Source organism: Microtus oregoni, unplaced genomic scaffold (genome assembly GCF_018167655.1).
Source record: "Microtus oregoni isolate MIOR12 unplaced genomic scaffold, Mior012 000002F_ref0000024, whole genome shotgun sequence".
NCBI lineage: Eukaryota > Metazoa > Chordata > Mammalia > Rodentia > Cricetidae > Microtus > Microtus oregoni.
Genome location: NW_024543061.1, coordinates 85,946,282 through 85,970,268, shown reverse-complemented (window position 1 = coordinate 85,970,268; position 23,987 = coordinate 85,946,282). Strand labels below are relative to the sequence as shown.

Sequence of the window (23,987 nt, the reverse complement as noted above, 5' to 3'; positions counted from 1 at the left end):
ATGGGAATCTCTAGCCACGCAGGGTTAGACGCCTTTCCTCAGTTTACCTGTTCCTGTAAAACGCATGAAATGCAGAAACGCTTCCAGCAAGCACATCTACAAATGACTTCCATATAATTTCACTTAGGAAAGAATTCTGCCCATGCGCTTCATAATTGGCCTGTGATCTGGGGGGATTCATATTGGGTGGCTGTTTGGCCACACTATTGATTTTCCACAAGGAAACTGCAGGAAATGTCTCTTACAAATGCTTTGCCTAATGAACACGAACTTCAAGCCAATCATTCTCAAAATGAAAGAAATGTAAACCCGTTAACCCTTTAGAGAGTCTGTATTAAATAAATGTCTATTTGAATTTGCTGGGGGCATTGTAGTGGGAGTCTAAGGGGTTTGACGTCATGTAGTCTTGTGATTATGGTTTTACATCTTCATTAGTAGCTCAGGCTACCCCTTAGCTACCTCCTGTGTGCAGGTCCCTGGCTTCCATCCTGAACAATGCAAAAGAGAGGCCCCAGGAAAGCAAATGCTGAATCAAAACAAAATAACCTTCTTAAAATCCATTGTTTTATAAAACAATTACTTGCAATAAGTTATAATATAGCATATTATTTTATAAACACTTTTCGCTTATTAGTTTAACTGATTGTTTAGTGATTCCTCACTATCTAGAAGGTATCATTGTAGCTGAAGTAAATCCACTCTATCAAACATACTTCGCCCCCAGGGAATTTCTAGAGTAGATACAACTTGTCAGCTTACCTGTTGAAAGTTCTAGAGCCTTTCTTGGCACTCAGAGCAAGGTCTGTGATGTTTGCAAGAGTAAAGTGCATGATGCCGAGAAGTGAACGCGCGTTCCCGTGGCTCAACAGCCTTTGCGTGGCGCTAACCCGACCTCACCCTGTTTTAAACATCTGATGTCTGCGGTCACCTCTCACATGAGGGAACAGAGCTGAAGCCTGAGAGTGGACCTTCTGTGTTGTGACAACTGCTCTCCCAGGGGTGTTGTTAACCCACCAGCCATGCCAGAGAACCCTTCTCCTTCACTTCCTGTTTGGATTTCGTCATATTGTTACAGTTTTAATGTGTTTTTCTCTTCTATGGACAGGGAATGAGCTGTTGGTATTTCCTTTCCTGTGAACAGGGCCCTTCTTGTGCTTTGAGTTCAACCCTTACATGTTGGGAAATGAGACTTTTGACTATTTGGTGACCAGTTTTCTTAAAATGTCATTGCAATTTTATTTCCTAGCATAAGGGATTTATAATTCTTCTGGGGCTTTTTGGTTTGTGGAAGCTTATGCACATGTTCCTGTGTGAGCAGGTGTGTTTAGCTCAGAGAGTAACTTGTCTTTTAGATGGGTTCTCCCTTGGTCTGGAACTTGCCAGGTAGGTGAGGCAGGCTGGCCAGGGAGCCCAGGGCTCCTCCTGTCTCTGTCTCCCCAGTGCTGGGGTTTTGTGTGCACACCGCCATGCTAGGCTTGCTCTGGCGGAGGGGATTTAACGAGCAATGCACTTTGCTGCCTGAGCTCTTATCCCAGTCCGCTTCTTTGAAGGTTTAATTTCATCCTCAGAAGAGTTTTTGCCACTCTGAGGTGCTGTTAATTCTCAGAGAATTTTCATATTTTGATTTGTTTGCATCTTTTGGGTGTTGTTGTGAAAAGCCGTGTGCTCCCTGGAGGTGAGCAATGCTCTCCTCTGCACTCAGAAGGCTGAGGGAGGCCATAAAGACTGTGAGTTTCTCCTGTCTCACAGGGTGAGGAAAATGCAGAAAGGGGAAGGGATGGAAGGAGAGAGGGAGGGAGGGAGACAGAGAGAAAAAGGGAGGTAGAGGAAGGGAGAGACGCTTTGAATACCTAGAATACACTGCATTTACATACAGCTTTCGTGGTATGGGCTCCACTCAAGTTTATCTTTCCAGATGACTAGCCAGGCCTCCAAGTCTCATTCCTGAGTGGCCATAAGAAGTATAGCTTTGTTCAAGTAGAGGATTAATGGGTCGTGCGTCCATGTGGTAGAGTTGAGTTCACAAGGAAGCGTGTATCCATACGTTCAACGTTTTCCCTGTGTAAATACTCCAGTGGGCTGGGGAAATAGCTCAGAGAGTGAAGCACATGCAGAATGTCCCGAGCTCAGTCTCTAAAGCCATATAAAAATGCTGTGGCATTGTGGCCTGTGCCTGGAATCCCAGTACCAGGGAGGCAGAGGTTGGTGGACCCCTGGGGCTTATTGGCCAGCCCACCTAGGCTACTCTCCAAATTCCAGGCTAGTGAGAGACCCTGCCTACCAGAGGGAGGTGTAGACTGAGGAAACACAGCTGTCTTCTGACCGCTACACACGCATGTGCGCACATACAGATCCTTGCACCGATGAACACACACCCACAGACACACACACACGGATTTATCACAGACGTGGGTGTGCTGGAGAACGGGTGCAGCTCCCACCCACACCTTCGTCCTACAGTTCCAGCCGTTCTGGCTCGGATGGACTGACAGCCAACCACAGTTTTCTAATTAGTGCTCACTCTTCTTGCTCACCTTCCCCACACCCGTCAGTGTGCACGTCCAAGAATTTTTCCCCATGGCACCTATCATGGACCTGTATGTGTTTTCAGAGGGTTTGGTCTGGCAGATACCATCCGTGGTTTCTGCTAATTAAAAACATTCACCTAGCACACAATATTTAATGAATTATAATTAAAAATAGATTTTGATTCTATCTTAAAGCCCCTGAAAAGACTTGTCATATCCAGGAAATTTCAGGATTTATAGGGCTAATTAGGATGTTTGCCATGTACTAAAAATACCCGTGGATATAGGTGGCTCACTCATGAGAACGCAGAGGTCCCCCAAAGCCAGGTGCACAGGCAGTGGCTCCCTCCTCTCCCACTCGTTCCTTAGGGACTCAGATGCCTGTCCTCTGACGGCAGACATGTCCTCAGCCAGGCAGTGTTCTGACTTAGAGGCCCAAGAGGAGCACCTCTTTATAAGAACCTTCATCTGACCTTGTCACACGCTGTAGGCATGGAGAATGGCAGGCAGAGCAGACTCGTTGGCCCAAGAGGAGCTCCTCTTTTTTTTTTTTATTTTTATCAAATATATTTGGTATTGAATAAGGGATACAATCATAATGTTTAAGGTAAACAAAAATTCATTTCTCATAAAAATTCATTTCTTTCAATAACTCACAAATAAAAACACAGTTAGATTAGAGCGGCCACTCTAACACATACTTGCACAGCCTAATCTCTTCGTACCTCAGTGATCTCCTAGATTGCTAGAAAGGCCACTTTCAAGTCTGCAGCTTTACTTAGGGTTTTACACTTTAAAATTTTTTTATTGTTATCTGAGCTATTTTTTTTAAATTTATTTATTTATTAAAGATTTCTGTCTCTTCCCAGCCACCGCCTCCCATTTCCCTCCCCCTCCCCTAATTAAGTCCCCCCCCCAGCCCGAAAAGCAATCAGGGTTCCCTGTCCTGTGGGAAGTCCAAGGAACCCCCCACCTCCATCCAGGTCTAGTAAGTTGAGCATCCAAACTGCCTAGGCTCCCACAAAGCCAGTACGTGCAGTAGGATCAGAAACCCAGTGCCATTGTTCTTGAGTTCTCAGTAGTCCTCATTGTCCGTTATGTTCAAAGAGTCCGGTTTTATCCCAGGCTTTTCCAGACCCAGGCCAGCTGGTCTTGGTGAGTTCCCAGTAGAACATCCCCATTGTCTCAGTGTGTGGGTGCACCCCTCATGGTCCTGAGTTCCTTGCTCGTGCTCTCTCTCCTTCTGCTCCTGATTTGGACCTTGAGAATTCAGTCCTGTGCTCCAATGTGGGTCTTTGTCTCTGTCTCCTTTCGTCGCTTGCTGAAGGTTAATATTCAGGAGGATGCCTATATGTTTTTCTTTGGGTTCTCCTTATTTAGCTTCTCTAGGATCACTAATTATAGGCTCAATGTCCTTGGTTTATGGCTAGAAACCAAATATGAGTGAGTACATCCCATGTTCCTCTTTTTGTGTCTGGCTTACCTCACTCAGGATAGTGTTTTCTATTTCCATCCATTTGTATGCAAAATTCAAGAAGTCCTTGTTTCTTACTGCTGAGTAATACTCTAATATGTATATATTCCATACTTTCTTCATCCATTCTTCCATTGAAGGGCATCTAGGTTGTTTCCAGGTTCTGGCTATGACAAACAATGCTGCTATGAACATAGTAGAGCATATACTTTTGTTGTATGATAAGGCCTCTCTTGGGTATATTCCCAAGAGTGGTATTGCGGGGTCCAGGGGTAAGTTGATCCCGAATTTCCTGAGAAACCGCCACACTGCTTTCCAAAGTGGTTGCACAAGTTTGCATTCCCACCAGCAATGGATGAGTGTACCCCTTTCTCCAACAAAGGCTATCATTGGTGTTTTTGATTTTCGCCATTCTGACAGGTGTAAGATGGTATCTTAAAGTTGTCTTGATTTGCATTTCCCTGATCGCTAAGGAAGTTGAGCATGACCTTAAGTGTCTTTTGGCCATTTGAAGTTCTTCTGTTGAGAATTCTCTGTTCAGCTCAATGCCCCATTTTATAATTGGGTTGGTTAGCCTTTTACAGTCTAGTTTCTTGAGTTCTTTATATATTTTGGAGATCAGACCTTTGTCAGTTGCGGGGTTGGTGAAGATCTTCTCCCAGTTAGTGGGTTGCCTTTGTGTCTTAGCGACAGTGTCCTTTGCTTTACAGAAGCTTCTCAGTCTCAGGAGGTCCCATTTATTCAATGAGGTCCTTAATGTCTGTGCTGCTGGGGTTGTATGTAAGAAGTGGTCTCCTGTGCCCATGTGTTGTAGGAGCTCCTCTTTATAAGAACCTTCATCTGACCTTGTCACACGCTGTAGGCGTGGAGAATGGCAGGCAGAGCAGACCAAGTTGGCTGCTTGCTGCTGTTAGCTGTGGGGATTTACCCGGCTGTGTAGACAACACAGCTCCCAAAATGTTTCTAGCTTGATGGCTTTTGACTCAGTTTTGATCGTGGTTTTGACTTGAAAATGATGTTTTCATACTTAGTGCTCTTGGAAACAAGATAAAAGAAATGCTTTTTCTAATCCCGGCCCTCCTTTCTGACCACCACTCCCAGAGCCTTTTAAATAAGCTATGGAAATCTAACTCAGTAGTTTCTGTTTTGATTTCAAATTAATATCTGTATTATTTTGACAGAACAGAGGACCTATTTTGGGTCATGTTTGTAGAGTTTGTTAATTTTAAAATTTAATTTGTTCTTGTCTTGAAGTACTGGGGAACAAACCAAGAGCTTCGTGTATGCTGGGCATGTTTGCTACCACAGAGATGTGTTCCCACCCTTCAAATGGTTGTCATTGTTGTGTGGACACTTAGCTTATTTTAACTCAAATGCATTTTACTCAATTGCAGGGTTAATCTTCTTTCATAGCTTCAAAGGCACGATTTAGCCCTGGCTACAGTTCACACCCAGGCCTGGTTTAACCCTGGCTACAGTTCACACCCAGGCCTGGTTTAACCATGGCTACAGTTCACACCCAGGCCTGGTTTAACCCTGGCTACAGTTCACACCCAGGCCTGGTTTAGCCCTGGCTACAGTTCACACCCAGGCCTGGTTTAACCATGGCTACAGTTCACATCCAGGCCTGGTTTAACCCTGGCTACAGTTCACACCCAGGCCTGGTTTAACCATGGCTACAGTTCACATCCAGGCCTGGTTTAGCCCTGGCTACAGATCATATCCAGGCCTGGTTTAACCATGGCTACAGTTCACACCCAGGCCTGGTTTAACCATGTCTACAGTTCACATCCAGGCCTGGTTTAACCTTTGGCTACAGTTCACACCCAGGCCTGGTTTAACCATGGCTACAGTTCGCATCCAGGCCTGGTTTAACCCTGGCTACAGTTCACACCCAGGCCTGGTTTAACCCTGGCTACAGTTCACACCCAGGCCTGGTTTAACCATGGCTACAGTTCACATCCAGGCCTGGTTTAACCTTTGGCTACAGTTCGCATCCAGGCCTGGTTTAACCTTTGGCTACAGTTCACATCCAGGCCTGGTTTAGCCCTGGCTACAGATCACATCCAGGTCTGGTTTAACCTTTGGCTACAGATCACATCCAGGCCTGGTTTAGCTGTGGGCTACAGTTCGCATCCAGGCCTGGTTTAACCTTTGGCTATAGTTCACATCCAGGCCTGGTTTAACCATGGCTACAGTTCACATCCAGGCCTGGTTTAACCTTTGGCTACAGTTAACATCCAGGTCTGGTTTAACCTTTGGCTACAGTTCACATCCAGGCCTGGGAGAGTGGCTTATTTTACCTGGAGTTCATACGGTACAGTCCACGTCAAGTTAGGACCCTGGACCTAAAACAGTCTTATAGCTTGGGGAAGAGAAAAATCTGACACTCCGGGCTGGTGGAGTTTCTTCATCTTTCCCTCCAGGTGCCTCCATGGAAGAGGGTATGGAGCAGTGGCTCACAGATGGGTCCTGGGTGAGCAGGTGCTGCTGTGGGCACCCACAGGCATAGACTCATTAAACTAAGTGTCCACGGATGTCGTGAGAAAAGCGTTGCCACAGTGTTTCCTGTGTCGTAATATTTTTATTGTTGTTTTAAATCATGTATATCTGTGTGTGTCATGGGTGTGAGTTTGTGCACATGAGCACAGACCATGGAAGCCAGGGGAGGGCAACCTGGGTTCTGAGAATTGAACTCAGACCCTCTGGAAGTGTGTACTCTGAACCCCTCAGCCATCTCTCTAGCCCTATCTGCTGTATTCTTAGCAGCTGTCCCTCGACGGTGGGGGCCGCCTCATGCATCTGCCCCATGAATGGGCCATGAGCGCAGGGTTTAAGCGGCAGTGCGCTGTGAAGGGAGCCAGGAGCTTACAAGGTTGGTTGGGCAGTGGTCACTCAGACGTGCAAAGCAGTTGCTGCTTATGCGGGAAATGGCCAGGAAAGTGATGTGGGAGTGTCATATCAATCTGTTGCTTTCATTGGTTAATTAATAAAGAAAAGATGGATGCCCCAGTGGTACAAAAGAATTTTGGGTTACTGTCTCTGTCACTTCTAGAGTTTTGGAAGTTTCTTACTTGTTTACTTAGGCAATATTTTATCCTTCTGGAGTCTTTGATGCCGTTGAAAAATAGATAGATAGTTATAGTTGTTTTCCTTTGTTATGATAAAAGATAAAATAGATATAAATATTGTAACTGTAATTCTTACTTGATAACTGTTTTGTTATATGTAATTTTGCTATGTTAAAGTTAAAGCCTTCTTTTTTTGTTTAAACAGAAAAAGGGGAAATGATGTGGGAGTGTCATATTAATCTGTTGCTTTCATTGGTTAATTAATAAAGAAACTGCTTGGCCTGATAGGTTAGAACATAGGTGGGTGGAGTAAACAGAACAGAATGCTGGGAGGAAGAGGAAGTGAGCTCAGACGCCATAGCTCTCCTCTCTGAGACAGATGCAATGAAGCTCCAACCCAAGATGGACGTAGGCTAAAATCCTCCTGGTAAGTCGCCACCTCGTGGTGCTACACACATCGAGGCTAGAGCTAATGGGCCAAGCAGTGTTTAAATGAATACAATTTGTGTGTTGTTATTTTGGGGCATAAGCTAGCCAGGCAGCCAGGAGCCGGGTGGCAGGAACACAGCCCGCAGCTCCTTTCAACGGGGAAGAGCAAAAGTCTCAGTGGAGTTGTGCTGTGGAGGGAGATAAGTACCTACAAAACCATGCATTGCTCAACAGTGTGGAGGGTGCCTGTCCTTCAGGTGCCATGGTGCAGCGTGGGCAGTGGTTGTGGACAGATGTGGTGTGCTTCAAAGGGAGATTGATCAGGGGCAGCAGGAGTCTGTTTTAGGATGTGGGCAGTGGTTGTGGACAGACGTGGTGTGCTTCAAAGGGAGATTGATCAGGGGCAGCAGGAGTCTGTTTTAGGATCTGGGCAGCAGAGCACTGGGTCGGGAGGGCTGCTCCCAGCTGCCAGCGTTCCTAGGCCTTCAGCTGGGACTGGTGCTTAAGTTGGTTCCTGGCTCTGTGTTGCCAGCACAAACTGCTTGTTTCAGAGGAGTGTTTGATTGTACTTTTCTAATGGAGAATTTTCATCAGCGGGACAGTTCTGTCTAGTATTTCCCTCGCTATGTGTAAGGAAGTTGGATTCTTATTCTGTTTCTCTCTTTTTCGTTACCTTCTGTTACCTCTTTCCCTTCTTCTCCCTCTCTACTTGTCTTCTTTACCACCTCTCCTCCCTTTTCTCCCCCTCTCTTCCTCTCTCTGTCTCCCTCTTTTACCCTCTTCCCTTCTATCTTGCTAGCCTCTCTCTCTTTCCCTATTTCCATCTCTCTTCTCTCTCCCATCTCTTTTCTCTTCATCTCCCCCCTCACCTCATCTCCTTTCTTCCTCCTCCATCTCCTTTTCCTCCTCTCTCTTCTTCAGTCTCCTATGCTCACCCTCGTTTCACCTCTTCTTCCCTGCTCTGTTCTCTCTCTTCCTCTCCCCTCCTCTCCTCTCTCCCTCCTCTCCCCTCCTCTTCCCTCCTGTGTTCTCCCTCTTCCCCTCCTCTCTCTCCCCTTTTACACTACTACTGTATGTCCTTTCACAAGACATCATAAGGAAATGCTGCCCCCCCACTCCACACTCCTTTTCTCTCTGCTTCTTGTCGGATGTGTTACTGGTTTCCATGGCTGTGATTTGTGGTATTTGCATTCCACGTTGGAATAGAATTAACTCTTCTCTGTTGGAACTTATAAATTGTGATGTGTAAATATGTAACTATTTGCAACGGAAGTGAGGTCTGTGGAGCTAAACATTTTTTGATGGAAGAGGCTCCCTAGCTCAGGTGTCATGAGAAATCACCCTCTGCTCCCAGCTGTTCTCCCACTCCAGCTCAGGCTGAGTTGCCATAGTTTCTTCTGCTCATTTGACATTTTATTGGATTCTTCTCTCTTCTGCGATGTATTTTGTGCATAGGAGTCTCAGAGAAAAGTTTCTCAGGCATCTATTCTGGAATGTTCTTATTGGAGGATCACGTTTGAGATTTACTCGTATACAGGTTATTGCTCTCAAACCCTTTTGTCCATGGACAGCCCCTGCCACCCTTCTGGCATCCAGCCCCGCAGGCAGGAATTCAGCGCCAACCTGAGCTTTGTAGGAATCTCCTCTTCCTCAACATCCTTAAGCTTTTTATGCTGACCTGGCATTGTATTCATTTAGTCCATCACAAGTTGACATTCTTAGTGACTTCATAGAGCAGAGACATGTGGCTTACAGTACTGGAGGATCATGGTCTCACAGTTGGGTGTTGGTGGCACCAGGCTCTTCCAGAAACTCCAGGCAATGGCTGGCCCTGGCCTTTCTGTTAGTTTTGCTGTTTGTTGATGGCTGTTGGCACCGCTGGCTTGGAGCTCCTAACTTAGTCTCTCTTCCACCTTCACATGGCGTTTCTCCATCTGTGTCTCTTCTCACTCTCTGATATGGAACAGTCAGTGTGGATTAGGGCAGAGTCTAATTCAGGAGGACCTTCATCTTGATGACACATATAAAGACCCTATAGCAAAATAAGGTCACATTTTCAGGTGCTGACAACTCAGATGTCAAAGTTTGCTTTTAGGGATACAGTTTGACCTTGGCAACATTCTACACTTTCACCAGGGTGTGACTTTTATGCCTTTTTAAGCCCATTAGCAACCACTTGGTTCTTTATTCAGAGACTTAACACCCTGCTTCAGAAACCAAAAAATTCTCTTTAAAAAGTTTATTTTGATTTTTATGTGTATATTTGCTTTTCTGTATGTGCACCACAGGCATGCAGTGCCTTAAGTGGCCAGAAGAGGGCATCTGATTCATAGGAACGGGAGTTAGAGGCAGCTGAACCACGTGGCTGCTGGGAACCAAATCCCAGCCAGCAAGATCATCCAGTGCTCTTAACCACTGAGCCATCCCTCCAGTCTCTCATTAGTTTATTAATTCTTTACAATGAATGTGTCTTTTGCTTCCTTTTGTGACCTTCATTTATCAGGTCAATATCTTCCTGGATTGGCCCTCACTATTTCATAATATTTCTTTATTTTCCCTTTAGTCTCTTATGCTTTATCTTCTAGATGATTCCATGACCTCCTTCTCCAGCTGGCTGCTTTTGTTCCCATCCTTTTCTTTTTTGGTTAGTCTTTGAAAGATTTATTTTTACAATCATATTTTAATTTCCAAGATCTTTTTTTCTCTCTTTAAAAGTTTTTAGGTGTGGCATCTACTCAGATTTTCTAGGGACAATAATTAGAATTTGGTATTGCTTGTGTTTCCTGGAATCATCTGTTTTCACAGGAGATCATTGTTCTCAGTACTAATGGTTTTATTTGCAATCCCTGGGACTTTATGTAGCCATGGGTAATGACTGAGATGGGGGGGGGGGGTTGGCAGTTTGGAAGGTCTATTCCTAGTCTATAATCCTTGCAGAAATAAGGAAGTTGACCTGGAATTCTATGAGAAGATCTGGACAAATGACATGGGAACTTCCCTTTGTGTTCATGCATCCATGCATGTGTGTGCACATGTGTGTGCATTCATTAGACAGGCAGGGAACAACAGTGGGTGTTAAAGGGGGGTTTGCTTGGTGCCTGGAGTCTCCATGCATTTCCCCCTCTGCTGGAGCTGCCCCCCTATACCCCTCCATATACCCTTTGTCTGATGATCTCTGGGGTCATGTCAAGCTCTGCCCTGCTTCTCTGCAAGTCTTCACCGTTGGTACTCTACAGTTAGAGTCCCTTCTCTGCAGGTCTGCACCATTGGCACCCTACAGTTAGGGACCCTTCTCTGCAAGTCTTCACCATTGGTACTCTACAGTTAGGGACCCTTCTCTGCAAGTCTTCACTGTTGGTACTCTACAGTTAGAGACCCTTCTCTGCAAGTCTGGACCATTGGCACCCTACAGTTAGGGACCCTTCTCTGCAAGTCTTCACCTTGATACTCTACAGTTAGGGACTCTTATCTGCAAGTCTTCATTACAGGTACCCTACAGTTAGAAACTCTTCTTTCTTAAGATGATTTTTATGTTTCTCTAACTTTTCTTTGGATGAAAACAGCTACATCAGACTTCCTAGTTTTCTAATCAGAGGAAGAGGGCCTTCCTCTCCCATGATTCAGGTGGCTTCTTGAGTAGCTCAGATGACCCCAGTGAACCCAAGGCCAATCTTTCATGGGTCAGTTTTTGTCTAGTGGTCTGGTTGCCTCTTTACTCAGTCTAGCAAAAATGCCATAACCCTTCCATTTTCTTTATGACAAGCATTCTGAGTGCTCAGCATTAACAAGACATAAGTCTGTTACAATGCATATGTCAGTGGGTCTTAGGAAAAAAGACAGGTACTACGTGCCACCTTCCAAGAAAGCTCTCTTATACCCTTTACCTTTTTCTCTATTTCTGCCGTCAGATACTTGATCACATTCAGCTTTGTGGGCACACGCCTACACACGTAAACACACACATAACCCTCTTATTGAGTTAATAGCTTGGCAGGACTTGGCTATGTGTTTTCTGTCTGAGTTTTTATTTTCTTTGGCATCGGGGAAGGTAAAGATCTACATGCTTGTTAGGGTGCTTTCTGTGTGATGTGGAAATGGAGTCCACCTCACACATTAATCACAAGAAATCAAATAGGATCTTGAAGGTTCAGCAGTCACACATTATGAATTGGTATGAAGAACTGAAATAATTTCAGAAGCTTTTTTCACCTGAAAGCATGCAAAACAATTGCTGGGCAAAGTTTAAAGATTTAGGCTTTTCTTCTTCCTTTCTTTAAAAAAAAATTCTTCCACATTTGTTAGTGAGCTTTGTTCATTTTCTAAAATCTTTAACCCAATTGAGAGAGAAATGTTTCCCACCTTTTTTTTTCTTTTTCTTTCAGCCAAGAATCGAGGGATTGCGATCCCCGTCGACTTGGACGGCCAGGTGAACACACTCTTCATGAAGAACCATTCAAGTACAGTGCAGAGAGCAGCCATGGGCTGGAGGCTCTCAGCCCGCTCTGGACCTCGCTTCAAGGAAGCTCTCGGAGGGCCAGCATGGGATTACAGGAATATCATTGAGAAGTTACAGGTATAACGAGAACATGAGTGATATTAATATTTCCTAGCTTCTCTATTCTTAAAATGTGTCATATAATACAACCTTTGTTTTTTCTGAGACAGGGTTTCTCTGTGTAGCCCTGGCTATCCTGGAACTCGCTTTGTAGACCAGGATGGCCTTGAATGCACAGAGATTCACCTGCCTCTGCCTCCCTAGTGCTGAGATTGAAAGAGTGTGCCACCGCTACCCAGTGTTATATATAAACAATGTGGTTGAAATTATCAATTCTTACTGGGGCAAAGTTTTTTTCCAAAGCTCTTTGCCACCACCTTCTCTTTAGTAGTTTCTGGATAGATTGTCCTGACTTACTTTTTAGCGAGTTATATAGCAACATATTCTGATAGTTTCTTAGTGAGTAGTGACCCTTGATCTCAAGATAATTATGTCAATAAAAAAATTCGTAAAAATAACGCCCTATAAATGATACATGCAATAAATTAAGTTTTCATAATTTTGACTCAGTTTATCTTCCAGTGTTCACTTCTATTCCTTGGGTTCAAATGAGCCAATCCCTTTCTTCACCAGCTCCTTTTACACATCTTCATCCATGGTCTGGCCTGTACATTTAGGCCTAGTGAGCAAAAGACCCATGGCTTTCATTTTCTGGTGCTGCTGCATTAAAACACCATAGGATGAATGCATTAAGAAACAGAAATACACTCTTTTAGGATTCTGGAGGCAGAAGTCCCAGATCTAGGTATCAGTGGCTTGTTTTTTCTGAGACCTCCATCCCCGACTGTGGATGGCTGGCTTCTCGTGTGTCTCTAGTCTGTGCAGCTGTACACCTGCACCCCAATTTCTGTCCCTTATGTGGCCACCACTTAGTCAGTTTGGATAAGAACAGTGGCTCATATGAACCCATTTTATCCTCGTGCTATAATGAATGAATGAAACCAGATTGGGCTAACGTGTAAACAGCAAACATTTGGTGGTGTGGGTAACCAGGGTCCATTTTGGATGAAACTCCCACATCGCCATCCTGGTTAATGTTCTTACATGTGTCATGTCTGGGAAGGAACTCGTGTGACCACTCTGTGTCTGTCTTAGAACAGTGTGGCCACATGTCACATCTGGAAAGGCACTCGTGTGATCGCTCTGTGTCTGTCTTAGGATGTCGTGACCATGTGTCACGTCTGGAAAGGCACTCGTGTGACTGCTCTGTGTCTGTCTTAGGATGGTGTGGCCACGTGTCACATCTGGAAAGGCACTCGTGTGACTGGTTCTGTGTCTGTCTTAGGATGTCGTGACCATGTGTCACGTCTGGAAAGGCACTCGTGTGACCACTCTGTGTCTGTCTTAGGACGTCGTGGCCATGTGTCACGTCTGGAAAGGCACTCGTGTGACCACTCTGTGTCTGTCTTAGGATGGTGTGGCCACGTGTCACGTCTGGAAAGGCACTTGTGTGATCGCTCTGTGTCTGTCTTAGGACGTCGTGGCCATGTGTCATGGCTGGAAAGGCACTCGTGTGACCGCTCTGTGTCTGTCTTAGGACAGTGTGGCTGTGTGTCACGTCTGGAAAGGCACTCGTGTGATGGCTCTGTGTCTGTCTTAGGACGGTGTGGCCGTGTGTCACGTCTGGAAAGGCACTAGTGTGATGGCTCTGTGTCTGTCTTAGGACGGTGTGGCCGTGTGTCACGTCTGGAAAGGCACTCGTGTGACTGCTCTGTGTCTGTCTTAGGATGGTGTGGCCACGTGTCACGTCTGGAAAGGCACTTGTGTGACTGCTCTGTGTCTGTCTTAGGATGGTGTGGCCACGTGTCACGTCTGGAAAGGCACTAGTGTGACCACTCTGTGTCTGTCTTAGGATGTCGTGGCCTCCCTGGAGCAGCAGTTCAGCCCCATGATGCAGGCCGAATTCTCCGTGCTTGTGGATGTGCTGTATAGTCCGGAGCTGCTCTTCCCAGAGGGAAGCGACGCCAGGATAAGATGTGGAGCCTTCATGTCAAAGTAAATGAAGCCAGACCAGGGATGGTACTGGTGGAGAAGAGAGAGGGCTTCTAGCAGTCTGCTTTTCACCCTCCTAGTGGGTCACAAAATCCAGAGCCCCCACCCTCTGAACCTTTCCAGAAAACTCCATTGCACAAACGAGCCGCACATAGTCATATAAATTAAAATGAGATAAGAACTCACCCCCGCCCCCAGGTTACATCTCTGATACTCTGTGGCTGTACGAGGCTACTCTGTGGCTGTAAGAGGCTACTCTGTGGCTGTACGAGGCTACTCCATGGCTGTACAAGGCTACTCTGTGGCTGTAAGAGGCTAATATCTACCCATTGTAAATCACAGACAGGATGTTGCTGTTAGTGCAGAGTCCTGCTTGTCAGCAGAGGTCTAGACTGTGCCCATGGGGGATGGGAGGGAGTTGACTGAAGGAGCTGAAATCCATCAATTCCCTTGGAAAATGGAGGCAGACTGCATTAGAGAAACCAAAAGAGAAGAAATGGGGTGATTTGGCAGACCCTACACCAGGCAGAGGGAAGGGTTACCCCACTGCTTCAGAGGCTAAGGCTCTTGTGATATTATTAATAATTCATGGCCAGAGGCTCAGGCTGACTATTGTCCATGCTCCATGCATACTCTACCCTTTCTGTTGGGGACCAGCCTCAACAAAAATACCTCTTGCCAATGAGGAGGTCCTCCACTCTGATGGCTGAGGACATTAGCCAGGCCCTAGCTAGAGGGAGAGACGTCTCAGTTGCATCTCATGGCACTCATTCTAAATGGAGAGATATATCCCATAGCTCTTGCCATGTCACGGGGAACTGTAATCCCCTTCAGTTTCTGCACAACTTGATCTATGGGGACTGAGTTACATGTCCTGATTATAAACGTTACACTCAGTGCCGACTCCTGGGATGGTTACATTCACGGTATAGAGAATCCTAGAAGGTTCTAGAACCCCATGCTTCACCACTGTAGGAGAAAGAGCACGCACCTGTCTGATTTACAGCAGTGTTCGAGCTGTCACGATGCCAACCACAGCAACTTCTCACGTCTGCCAAGTAATGTCATATTGTACGTGGTAGACTGAGAGAATGGGGGAAGGCTCACTACAGTGTGGTATCACCTGCACCGGTGATGTTATAATTGATGCGCTACAATGCATGGGAAATAATAAATGACGGGGTGGCGCAGACTGCTGTAAATATTTTATATTAGCAAAGTGATGGTAAGGAGAATGTTAGTTTCCCTGCTTCTCAGAGTATCACACACTCTGAAGAGCATGCCGAACCTGAGCAGCCCTGACATAAACACCACAGCAAAGTCTATAAACTGATGCATAGTTTTGAGACATTATGTATCTGATTTACTTTGTGCCCTCAGCCCCATTCCCCATTCCCATGTAGCATATTGTATATATTTTGGGCGAGAAACTGGTGTCCCTTTCAAGGGTTCGTGTTTTGCTTTCAGGCTGATCAATCACACAAAGAAACTGATGGAGAAAGAAGAGAAACTGTGCATTAAGATCCTCCAGACGTTACGGGAGATGCTGGAGAAGAAGGACAGCTTCGTGGAAGAGGTATTTCACTTTCAGCGCTTAAAAATAGGCTTGCTTGCTTTCCTTTCTTTTTTGTATTTGAAACAAAGTAAAATTTCCAGGACAGGTAACTATGTATTGACATGGGCCATTGTCCAAGTGCTTCTTATCGGTTGTATAATAATTGGGTGTTATTCACGTTAGCTACATGATCCCAACTTTGTGGCATTTCCTGTCCTGTTTTGTGTTGAACTGAGGAACAACTTAGGTTGTCCTGGCCTGAACATTTGTCTTACCCATGGCACTGCAGTCTGTCTTGGATGCCATCGACAGACTATTGGGCTGAAAGACATCCTTCGTGGTCCTGGGAATTGAACTCAGGTCCTCTGCGTGCAGGTGCGCTATCACTAAGCTCTACCCCCCCCCCCCGTCTCCAAATGGCCTTGTGAGGTAATGAGTGATTGAGATGCGTTGTTTAGACTTCATTTAAGGTGGAACAGCATGGAGAGGGTGTCTGTACATGTTGGTGTGCATTTTTAAGTTAGGATTATGCCATGTTATTTTTGATAGTTTTATGAGATAATGTTATTGTTTTTTTAAAAAGGGAATAGTTGGTTTATATTCTTAGCTGTATTAACAGATGCACAGATGTATTCAGAGAAATATCAGCTTATAGATTGCCAATCGGTTACTAAAATGGACAGTTTAGGGGCTCATTAAATGGTAGCCAGCAGTGTTCTAATACCCACAGGGAGAGGCTTAAATATAAAATGCAAATCTTGAGAAATTTCTTTTTTTTTCTTCATTTTTTTTGAAGGCTAGCTACCTATTCTTTGCTAAGCATCAACTCAATTTTCTACAGAAGTGTCTTGGTGTATTTGTGGAGTATTTCCCAAAATGCTAATCATCTGATATCTTAAAACTGTAACTTTGTTAGTAGATACATGTGTTGTCTAATTCCAGAAAGTCTGTGGTGATTGGATCTTGTTTCTTAGCACATTTTGTGAAAAAGAAATGGAGTGGAATGTTGGTGGTCATCATGAAGGGCTTTGCTTCCAAACCCTGCATCAGAGGGGCTGGAGACCTGGTTCGGTTGAAACCTGCATCAGAGGGGCTGGAGGCCTGGCTCTGTCCAAACCTGCATCAGAGGGGCTGGAGGCCTGGCTCTGTCCAAACCCTGCCTCAGAGGGGCTGGAGGCCTGGCTCTGTCCAAACCTGCATCAGAGGGGCTGGAGGCCTGGCTCTGTCCAAACCCTGCCTCAGAGTGGCTGGAGGCCTGGCTCTGTCCAAACCCTGCCTCAGAGGAGGCTGGAGACATGGCTCTGTCCAAACCCTGCCTTGGAGGGGCTGGAGGCATGGCTCTGTCCAAACCCTGCCTTGGAGGGGCTGGAGGCCTGGCTCTGTCCAAACCCTGCCTCAGAGGGGCTGGTGACCTGGTTCTGTTGCTGTTATTCTTGCCACCCTTGTTCCAGCACCTGAGTTCAGCTCCCAGCACCAGTGTGAGAAGCTGGGCATGAGGCAAACATGTGTACTCTCAGAGCTGGGGTGCAGAGGGCCTGTTGGGGTCCCTGGCCTCCTGGGTGAGAGACTCAGCTCAAAACAAACATGGCTGGAAGCAGAAGCGCAGCACCTACAGCTGCGTGCACATGCATGCGCCCCGTTAGAATCAAGTGTTTACTAATCCAAACGCCTTCTGCTAGGTTCCACTGTCTAAACTATATTTGGATAACAAATAACTAAGATAAGTGTGGTCAGTGTAATTTTTAGCAAATGTTTTTTGACATAAGATTGAAGGAAACCTTACACACTTTGGCATAAGTTATGGGTCTCAGGATCTGTAGGCTGTTCTCCTGTGAACCCTCGATGCCCTACTGCTGCTTAGCCAATTTCATGGGTGCACGAGGGCCCCCAAGCAGAACAATTAAGTCAACATAGTTTTTGTGACAGCTTCCCAGTTTGACACAACAGATCAATACTGAATGCTCTCAAAGAAAGGAGGAGCATGGGGGTCCTGCTCTCAGAAGGTGAATGTTTTAGTGTCTTCCAAGCTGCTCACTCTGAAATTAATCATCTGTTCTTCCTGCCCACGCCCCCTCACTGTCCTAGTTCAGCTTTCCTCCATCCCCCTCCCTCCCTCCTTCCCTCCCTCCCTCTCTCCCTCCCTCCCTCTCTCCCATCTTTCTTTTTCTAGAAAACCCAGGTGGTTCACACACATGCAGACATACATGGACTTAGTTATGCCTACAACACACATTAAAAATAAAGGAATGTAGGGGCTGGAGAGATGTTTCAGCAGTTAAGAGCACCGGCTACTCTCCCAGAGGACCCAGGTTCGATTCCAGCACTCACATACAGCTCACAACCGTCTTTAACTCCAGGAAATCCAAAGCTCTGTTCAAGCCTCTGAGGGCACCGGGCACACACACATGGTCACAGACACACAGACAGACAAAACAACCATGGAAACATTAAAAAAAAATGCTCCACATGCCCTAGTTTGGTGGTGTGATTTTTTTTTTTAATTTATGCCCTGGCAATGCGGAAGCATGCATGGGCAGCTCATATATGGTGGTTCTGTTGAACTGGTCTGCTCAAATGAAAGGCATTTGTTAGTCTTATAAATTAGTTTAAAATGAATGGCCACACTTTTTGATGAATTATCACCTCTCCTATTAAGAGGTCTTTCCTATAGGGACCGTTCTCATTCACGCCGCTGCAGACCACTGTCTTCAAAGCCAGTTCTCGAAGACCTTCCCATCAGTCTCTCTTGTTCTCGCCCCGTCTCTCGGTTGTCACCCCTTCTACATGAGACTCCCATCTCCCTCTTACGAGGCCTGTGGTTATCTTGGAAACACTTGGAAATTCTGCTATACCCCACCCCAAGCTAGGATTTCTACCTTAATTTTATATGTAAAGTGTCCTGGTTACAGGTTCTTTAACAAGAGAGATCAGAAGCCATGGGCAGGTGTGGCCTGGGCAATGATCCAGCCTTCCACACAGTGTGCACACGCACACATTTGTGTAGATTGGGGGGGCACCTTAATTTTGTGTGTTGAAGGGTGTGTAGGTTCAAAACTCAGTGAAGACTTCCTTGAGATGTCTAGGGGCCAGAAGAGCCTTGTAGAATGGGAGGATGGGGTGGAGGTGGGGTAGCATCTAACTGTGTCCAGTCAGGAGCCAAATGCTTAGGCTAGGGTACCAACTTTCTTCTCTCTTTCCTTCTTAGAACAAAGGAGATTGCATTGCAATGCCACCTGTGAACCCAGGTGGAGTATTGAATAAAACAGTTCACGCAAAGAGACTGATGGATGGCGTCCCTTTAATAAAGGCTAGTTACTGTTGCTTTTCAGAGACCAGTGCTGAGGAGCACACTAAAGTCAGCATGCCATTTCAGGATGTGTGTAGTCCCTGTAATCTCATGATCTGATTTCTCAGCTAATGCAGCCAAATGAGATGAAAAGTTCTTCAGTCTCATTCCTGATTTAAAAAAAAAACTCATCCAAGTGTGCGAGCACCAAGCGCTTATCCAGCAAACTGCTGAAGGAACCCATGATGATTTCAGTCCAAGATGAAGCCAGAGCCGAGGGGCTTTGAAGGTTAAATTTTTGCAGACATTCAATTAGGCTCAGCGTTCCCCCAACTCCTCATGTTCTGGGCTGAGCTGTTTTCAGCCAGAATATTAGACACAACCACTCTAAACGTGCACTATCTGAGGCCATTGTCCACAGCCCCTTGTGGCAGCATGGCATTGGACAAACAGCCTAGTGACTGATGCTGTGATCTTTCTGGAGGCCCGGCTGGGCAGATGGCATTCACACATGGGACACAGAGAGCAGGCGGAAGCTTCTAGATTTCACAGCTTTCTATCTAGGAGTGATTTATTTCAGGGAAAATTCTGTAATAAATTATGTCTTGGGTTATTTTGAAGATGACTTCCTCACCTTTTAACTCCAAGATTTACTGTCACTTGAATAAACAATAATTGATTCTTTTTTTCATCAGAATCATGCCAAGCCCCTTAGCTCCTGCCTCAGATGCCTCCAGTCCCCACCATCACCCTCCATGTAAACTTACAGCTAACTCTGCTAGTAAGAATGTGTTTGCTGGGTGCTGATGGTGCACACCTTTAGTCCCAGCACTCGGAAGGCAGAGGCAGGCAGATCTATAGGAGTTGGAGACCAGCCTGGCCTAGAGAGTGAGTTCTAGGACAGCCAAGGCTACACACAGAGAAACCCTGTCTCAAAAAAACAAAACAAAAAAAAAAGTACATTTGCAACCAGCGACTTCCTTGTGTGTCCTTGGCCTTCTTTGTAACAGGCAGATAAAATACATTTTGGAAAGAATGCAGTGGAGAGCGCCATGACTTAAAAACTTTATACCTGTTTTGCAAAGATGAGTAAATACCAGTTTTAGTCCCAGCTACATCTGGGGACATGTCTGTTCCTAGTAAATGTCTTTGAGAGGTGAACACAAAGTTGCTTTGCAAATATTCTAATATTTTAAACCATAACCCTGCAAACCTGCAAGTCAGAAATACATGTACATGTATGAGTGTATAGATACACACGTGTGTGCACTGGCCTCTGTGTTGTTTTAGTGTGGTGTTGGATGTCTACAAGTGTGGACGTGCACTGACCTCTTCACATAGGCGACTGACTAAACCCAGAATGGGCACAGTGTTCCGCCTCAGGAGTTTGTGTTGTATTTTCTGATCTGGGCAAAGTGATTGTCGAATGGGTTAAGAGCACTGGGGCCTTTTATAAACGTGTTCTTTCCAGTTGCTGGCTTTGTGGGGCTAGAAACACGGTGGCTTAGTCTAATTGTCCTGCTCTTTACTGAAGAGATGCCAAGTCCTTTACACCTTGGCGTTGCTCTCTTTTGTTTCAAAACCTGAGACGTAACACGCCCGTCTTGAGTTTATCTGAAGTGTATTCTGAGTGGTTAGAGATCTAAAACCGAAGGTCGTAATAAACACCTTGCCTGTACTCAGACCGCTTTCCATTGTCCCTGTGAGCTGCTGAGGTGGCGCCCCATTTACAGAAACCTGGGGTTCCAATTAACTAATTAAACTTTAGAAGGCAACATCGAAAGTCAAAACAGAAAAAGCAAACTGAAGGAAAGGAGAAGATAATAGGAGGAACACTCAGATGAATGTATCATTCAGTGATTACGGTCATCATTCTGCCACAAACTCTTCTCCAGGACGTGACAAGTGACCACGTTAGCTTCAGTTTGTTCTTTCGTAAATTTTATTAGCTGGTTGATTTGATTCAGGGGCTCACTGTAGCCCTGGCTATGCTGGAGCTCCACGTGTAGACTAAGCCGGCCTTGAATTCACAGTGATCTGCCTGCTTCTGCTTCTGCCTTCCCAGTGCTGGCATTGAGGACATATGCCCCTAGACACCGCTTTGCCATGTTTTCCAATCACTGTGGCATTTATGGTGTTGTGATTTGCCTGGTTTAGAACCTTGCACTAAAGGGTGCTGCCTTTTTAAAGAGACAAGGGACCTGTTGAGAAGGGGCCAGACTCGCCACATAAGCTGAAGCCTTGCGTTGTCCCTGCAGAGCTGAGATCTACAAAGTTCTACACCCCCTCTGCCTCCTCTGTCCCCTCCTTGTCTCCATGCACGTGCCATACCCTGTTGGGTTCTTTGAGGGCAGACTACTGATCTTCACTGCCGAGCTTCCAGGGTTTGGCACATTGCTCCCCCCTAGCTGGTGCCCAGTAGTGACCTAACACACTGTAGATGTAAGGATAACACCGGCCTTTGCTTGCACTAACAGAGAAGTAGATGCTTGAGGCATCACTTGAAATTCTGCTTTGCATATCTTTGTGCTCCTAGAAGGGGCAGGTTTTGTGGACTTCACACACCTACAAAGTCAGACCAGCTGCTGAGAACTTCAGCACAGAAGGCCAGCGAGGAAGCGGGGTTACCCAAAGGACAGTGTTTGGTGATCTGTTGTAGTGTGCACATGGTGTGTAGCCTGGGAAGCAAGAAAGAAGATGGGACACTGTGCCCAGAGCCAGTGGGAGGAGTGGGAGAAAGGTAGGAAGCTGGGTTTGAAGGACAGCAGTGAGGAGGAGGAGGAGGAGGAAGAAGAGGAGGAGGAAGAAGAGGAGAAGGAAGAAGAGGAGGAGGAGGGCTTCCGTTCCTGCACCTGCACCCAGCCTTGAGGAGAATGCACCTGGTGAGAATGTGCTACAGACCCAGTTCATGAACAGAGGAGACTCAGCCTAGAGGCTCTGAGCCTATAGAAAGTCCTCTGGAAAACCAGAGGCCCTGGGGTTATAGAACAGAGACACTGGGTCAGACTAGCTAGCTGCAGCCACCCTCACTCTGACCACAGATAGTGTCAGATCCCTAGCGACAGAACATGGGGTAGATCTTGTCTTGTAACAGTTTGGAGAAGGAGCAGAGAGTCTGCAGAGTGGGCCAATCATCGCATGTTTCCCATTAGATTTACCCATTTCAGGATGGGTCTTCTCACAATCAAGTGGACGGCACGAAAACCTGTTGTCTCCATGTTCTCCCGCTGTTACTGATGTCCATATCTAGACGGCTGTCAGCTAGGTAGGAGGTTGTCTATAGTTGCTTACAGAAGCCATGGAGTCCTAAGCTTTGTTCCATGACAAAACAAGAGGCAGGAGACGAAGCGCTCTGGCAAGTGGCTCAAGACTCCGCATCGGCAGATTGTGAACACAAATCCCGCTTTCTCTTGCCCGTCCCCACTGTGTGACATTAGGGAGCCGGGAACTGAATAATGTTGGGGAAACAAACAATGTTTTAAGTTTGATTTCATTTTCTCAAGCTGGAGCTGCAGACTCACTTCGCTGTCTCTGTTTTTATTTTACTATTCCAAGTTATTAATAAAGAGTGGGGTACAGAATGGCTGTTCCAGAAGGCTAAAACTGGCTGAGATAAAGTGCTTAGCCTCTGACCCTACACAGTACTGAGATTCCAACTGGTCCATCAGTCTTGGCAGACACGGACTCCTTCCAGAAGATTTTTATGCACAAACAGACACAGCTTTTTTCAGAATTTTCATTTACACTATAATTCATTCAAACCATGTAACAATTAAATAACAGAGCCATCACGTCACAGAGAAGTTAGCAGATGTGTCCGAGTTTACACAGCAAAGCATGGTGGAGCCAGGATGAAACCCAGCCCATGTGGCTTCAGAGTCTACGGTAAGAGTGTAATGAACATCTAAATTGTTCCAGGAGTCAGAAATTGAGATGAAGACCTGATAAATCCAAGGACAGTGGCCCCAGAAATCCGCCCCCACCCTGGGAAATTCCCTCTTCTCTCTTCCTGTTTTCCAAGAACTCTATGGCTAATCCCAGTCAGCCAATCCCTGACTCTGTCTGTGATTCAAGGTGACTATTGGCACACTGGAATGGCTATACAAACAATTCTCCCACAACATTTCCCCCTTTTTGTGTAAAATAAAAGGGAAGGTTTCAACTCTAACATAGTAAAACTGTATATAATAAGAATAATTATCAAGTAAGAAGTACATTCAGCATGTCCAGACCATTAGTGTTTAGCAAATTCAGAGAAAATATTCTATTGTATATCTTATCTTGGTGAATCTAAAAGCTGACTGACTGATTCTCTCTCCACAATTTGTCCCCCAGAATCATCAGCCCTGAAAACATGCTCCACCTCCACCAAGATTTCCCTCTTCTTTCTCCTGTTCCTCTCTAGCAGACTTCCTTAGTCTTCCAAGAACTCTATGGCTATTCCCAGTAAGTCAATTGCTAACTCCATCTTTTGATTCAAGGTGGCTTTATTGGCACAGAGGAATGGCTGCACCAACAATTCTCCTGCAACATTAGAGTCCACGTCCCTAAGGGCCAACGCTCATTGCGTTGAGATGTCAGCCCACAGAGCTGTAGGAATGCTGTACATGGTGGCAGAGGAGCGATTCCTCACTAGAACAGTGTAGAACAGACCACATTCCATTTGTGTTTAATAGATTTTGAACATCTACCACGTACCGAGTCCCTCGGCATCGGCATTGGCATCGGCATCAGCCTGTTTCCTGCCTGTTCCATCTGGTGCCTGCGACTCTTAAGCCTTTCTGTATGCTTACACTTCCTCCTTTAAGCAAAACAAGGCCAACAGTCAAACATTAGCAGATTGCTTGGTGGCGTTGTGAGGCACATCTTTTCACAGTTGTTTTTAGCTTTTGTTTGAGCTGTTAGTTACAATTCAGACTTCGAACTTTACTGCTTACACAAGCACAGCCTGGGAAAGCCCAAAGAAAGGTGATAGAAACACAGCATGGTAGCTTGGTATGAGAAGCCCAAGACACAAGGTATCTAATGAGATCTGGGAACAGTTTGGATTGGAGAGGGACTTGGGGCTGAGGGTACCAACACAGAGGTGTGTACTTA

General features: G+C 45.7%; 1 protein-coding gene across 1 annotated transcript in view; it reads left to right on the top strand.

The window, feature by feature from the left end:
• Window positions 1-23,987, top strand: part of Itpr2 (inositol 1,4,5-trisphosphate receptor type 2) — a 420,430-nt gene that overhangs the window by 213,003 nt on the left and 183,440 nt on the right. Inside the window, exons 35-37 of the mRNA XM_041632277.1 lie at window positions 11,885-12,075; window positions 13,910-14,052; window positions 15,517-15,625. Of these exons, the coding sequence (XP_041488211.1) occupies window positions 11,885-12,075; window positions 13,910-14,052; window positions 15,517-15,625 (443 nt within the window). The remainder of the gene's footprint in view (window positions 1-11,884; window positions 12,076-13,909; window positions 14,053-15,516; window positions 15,626-23,987) is intronic.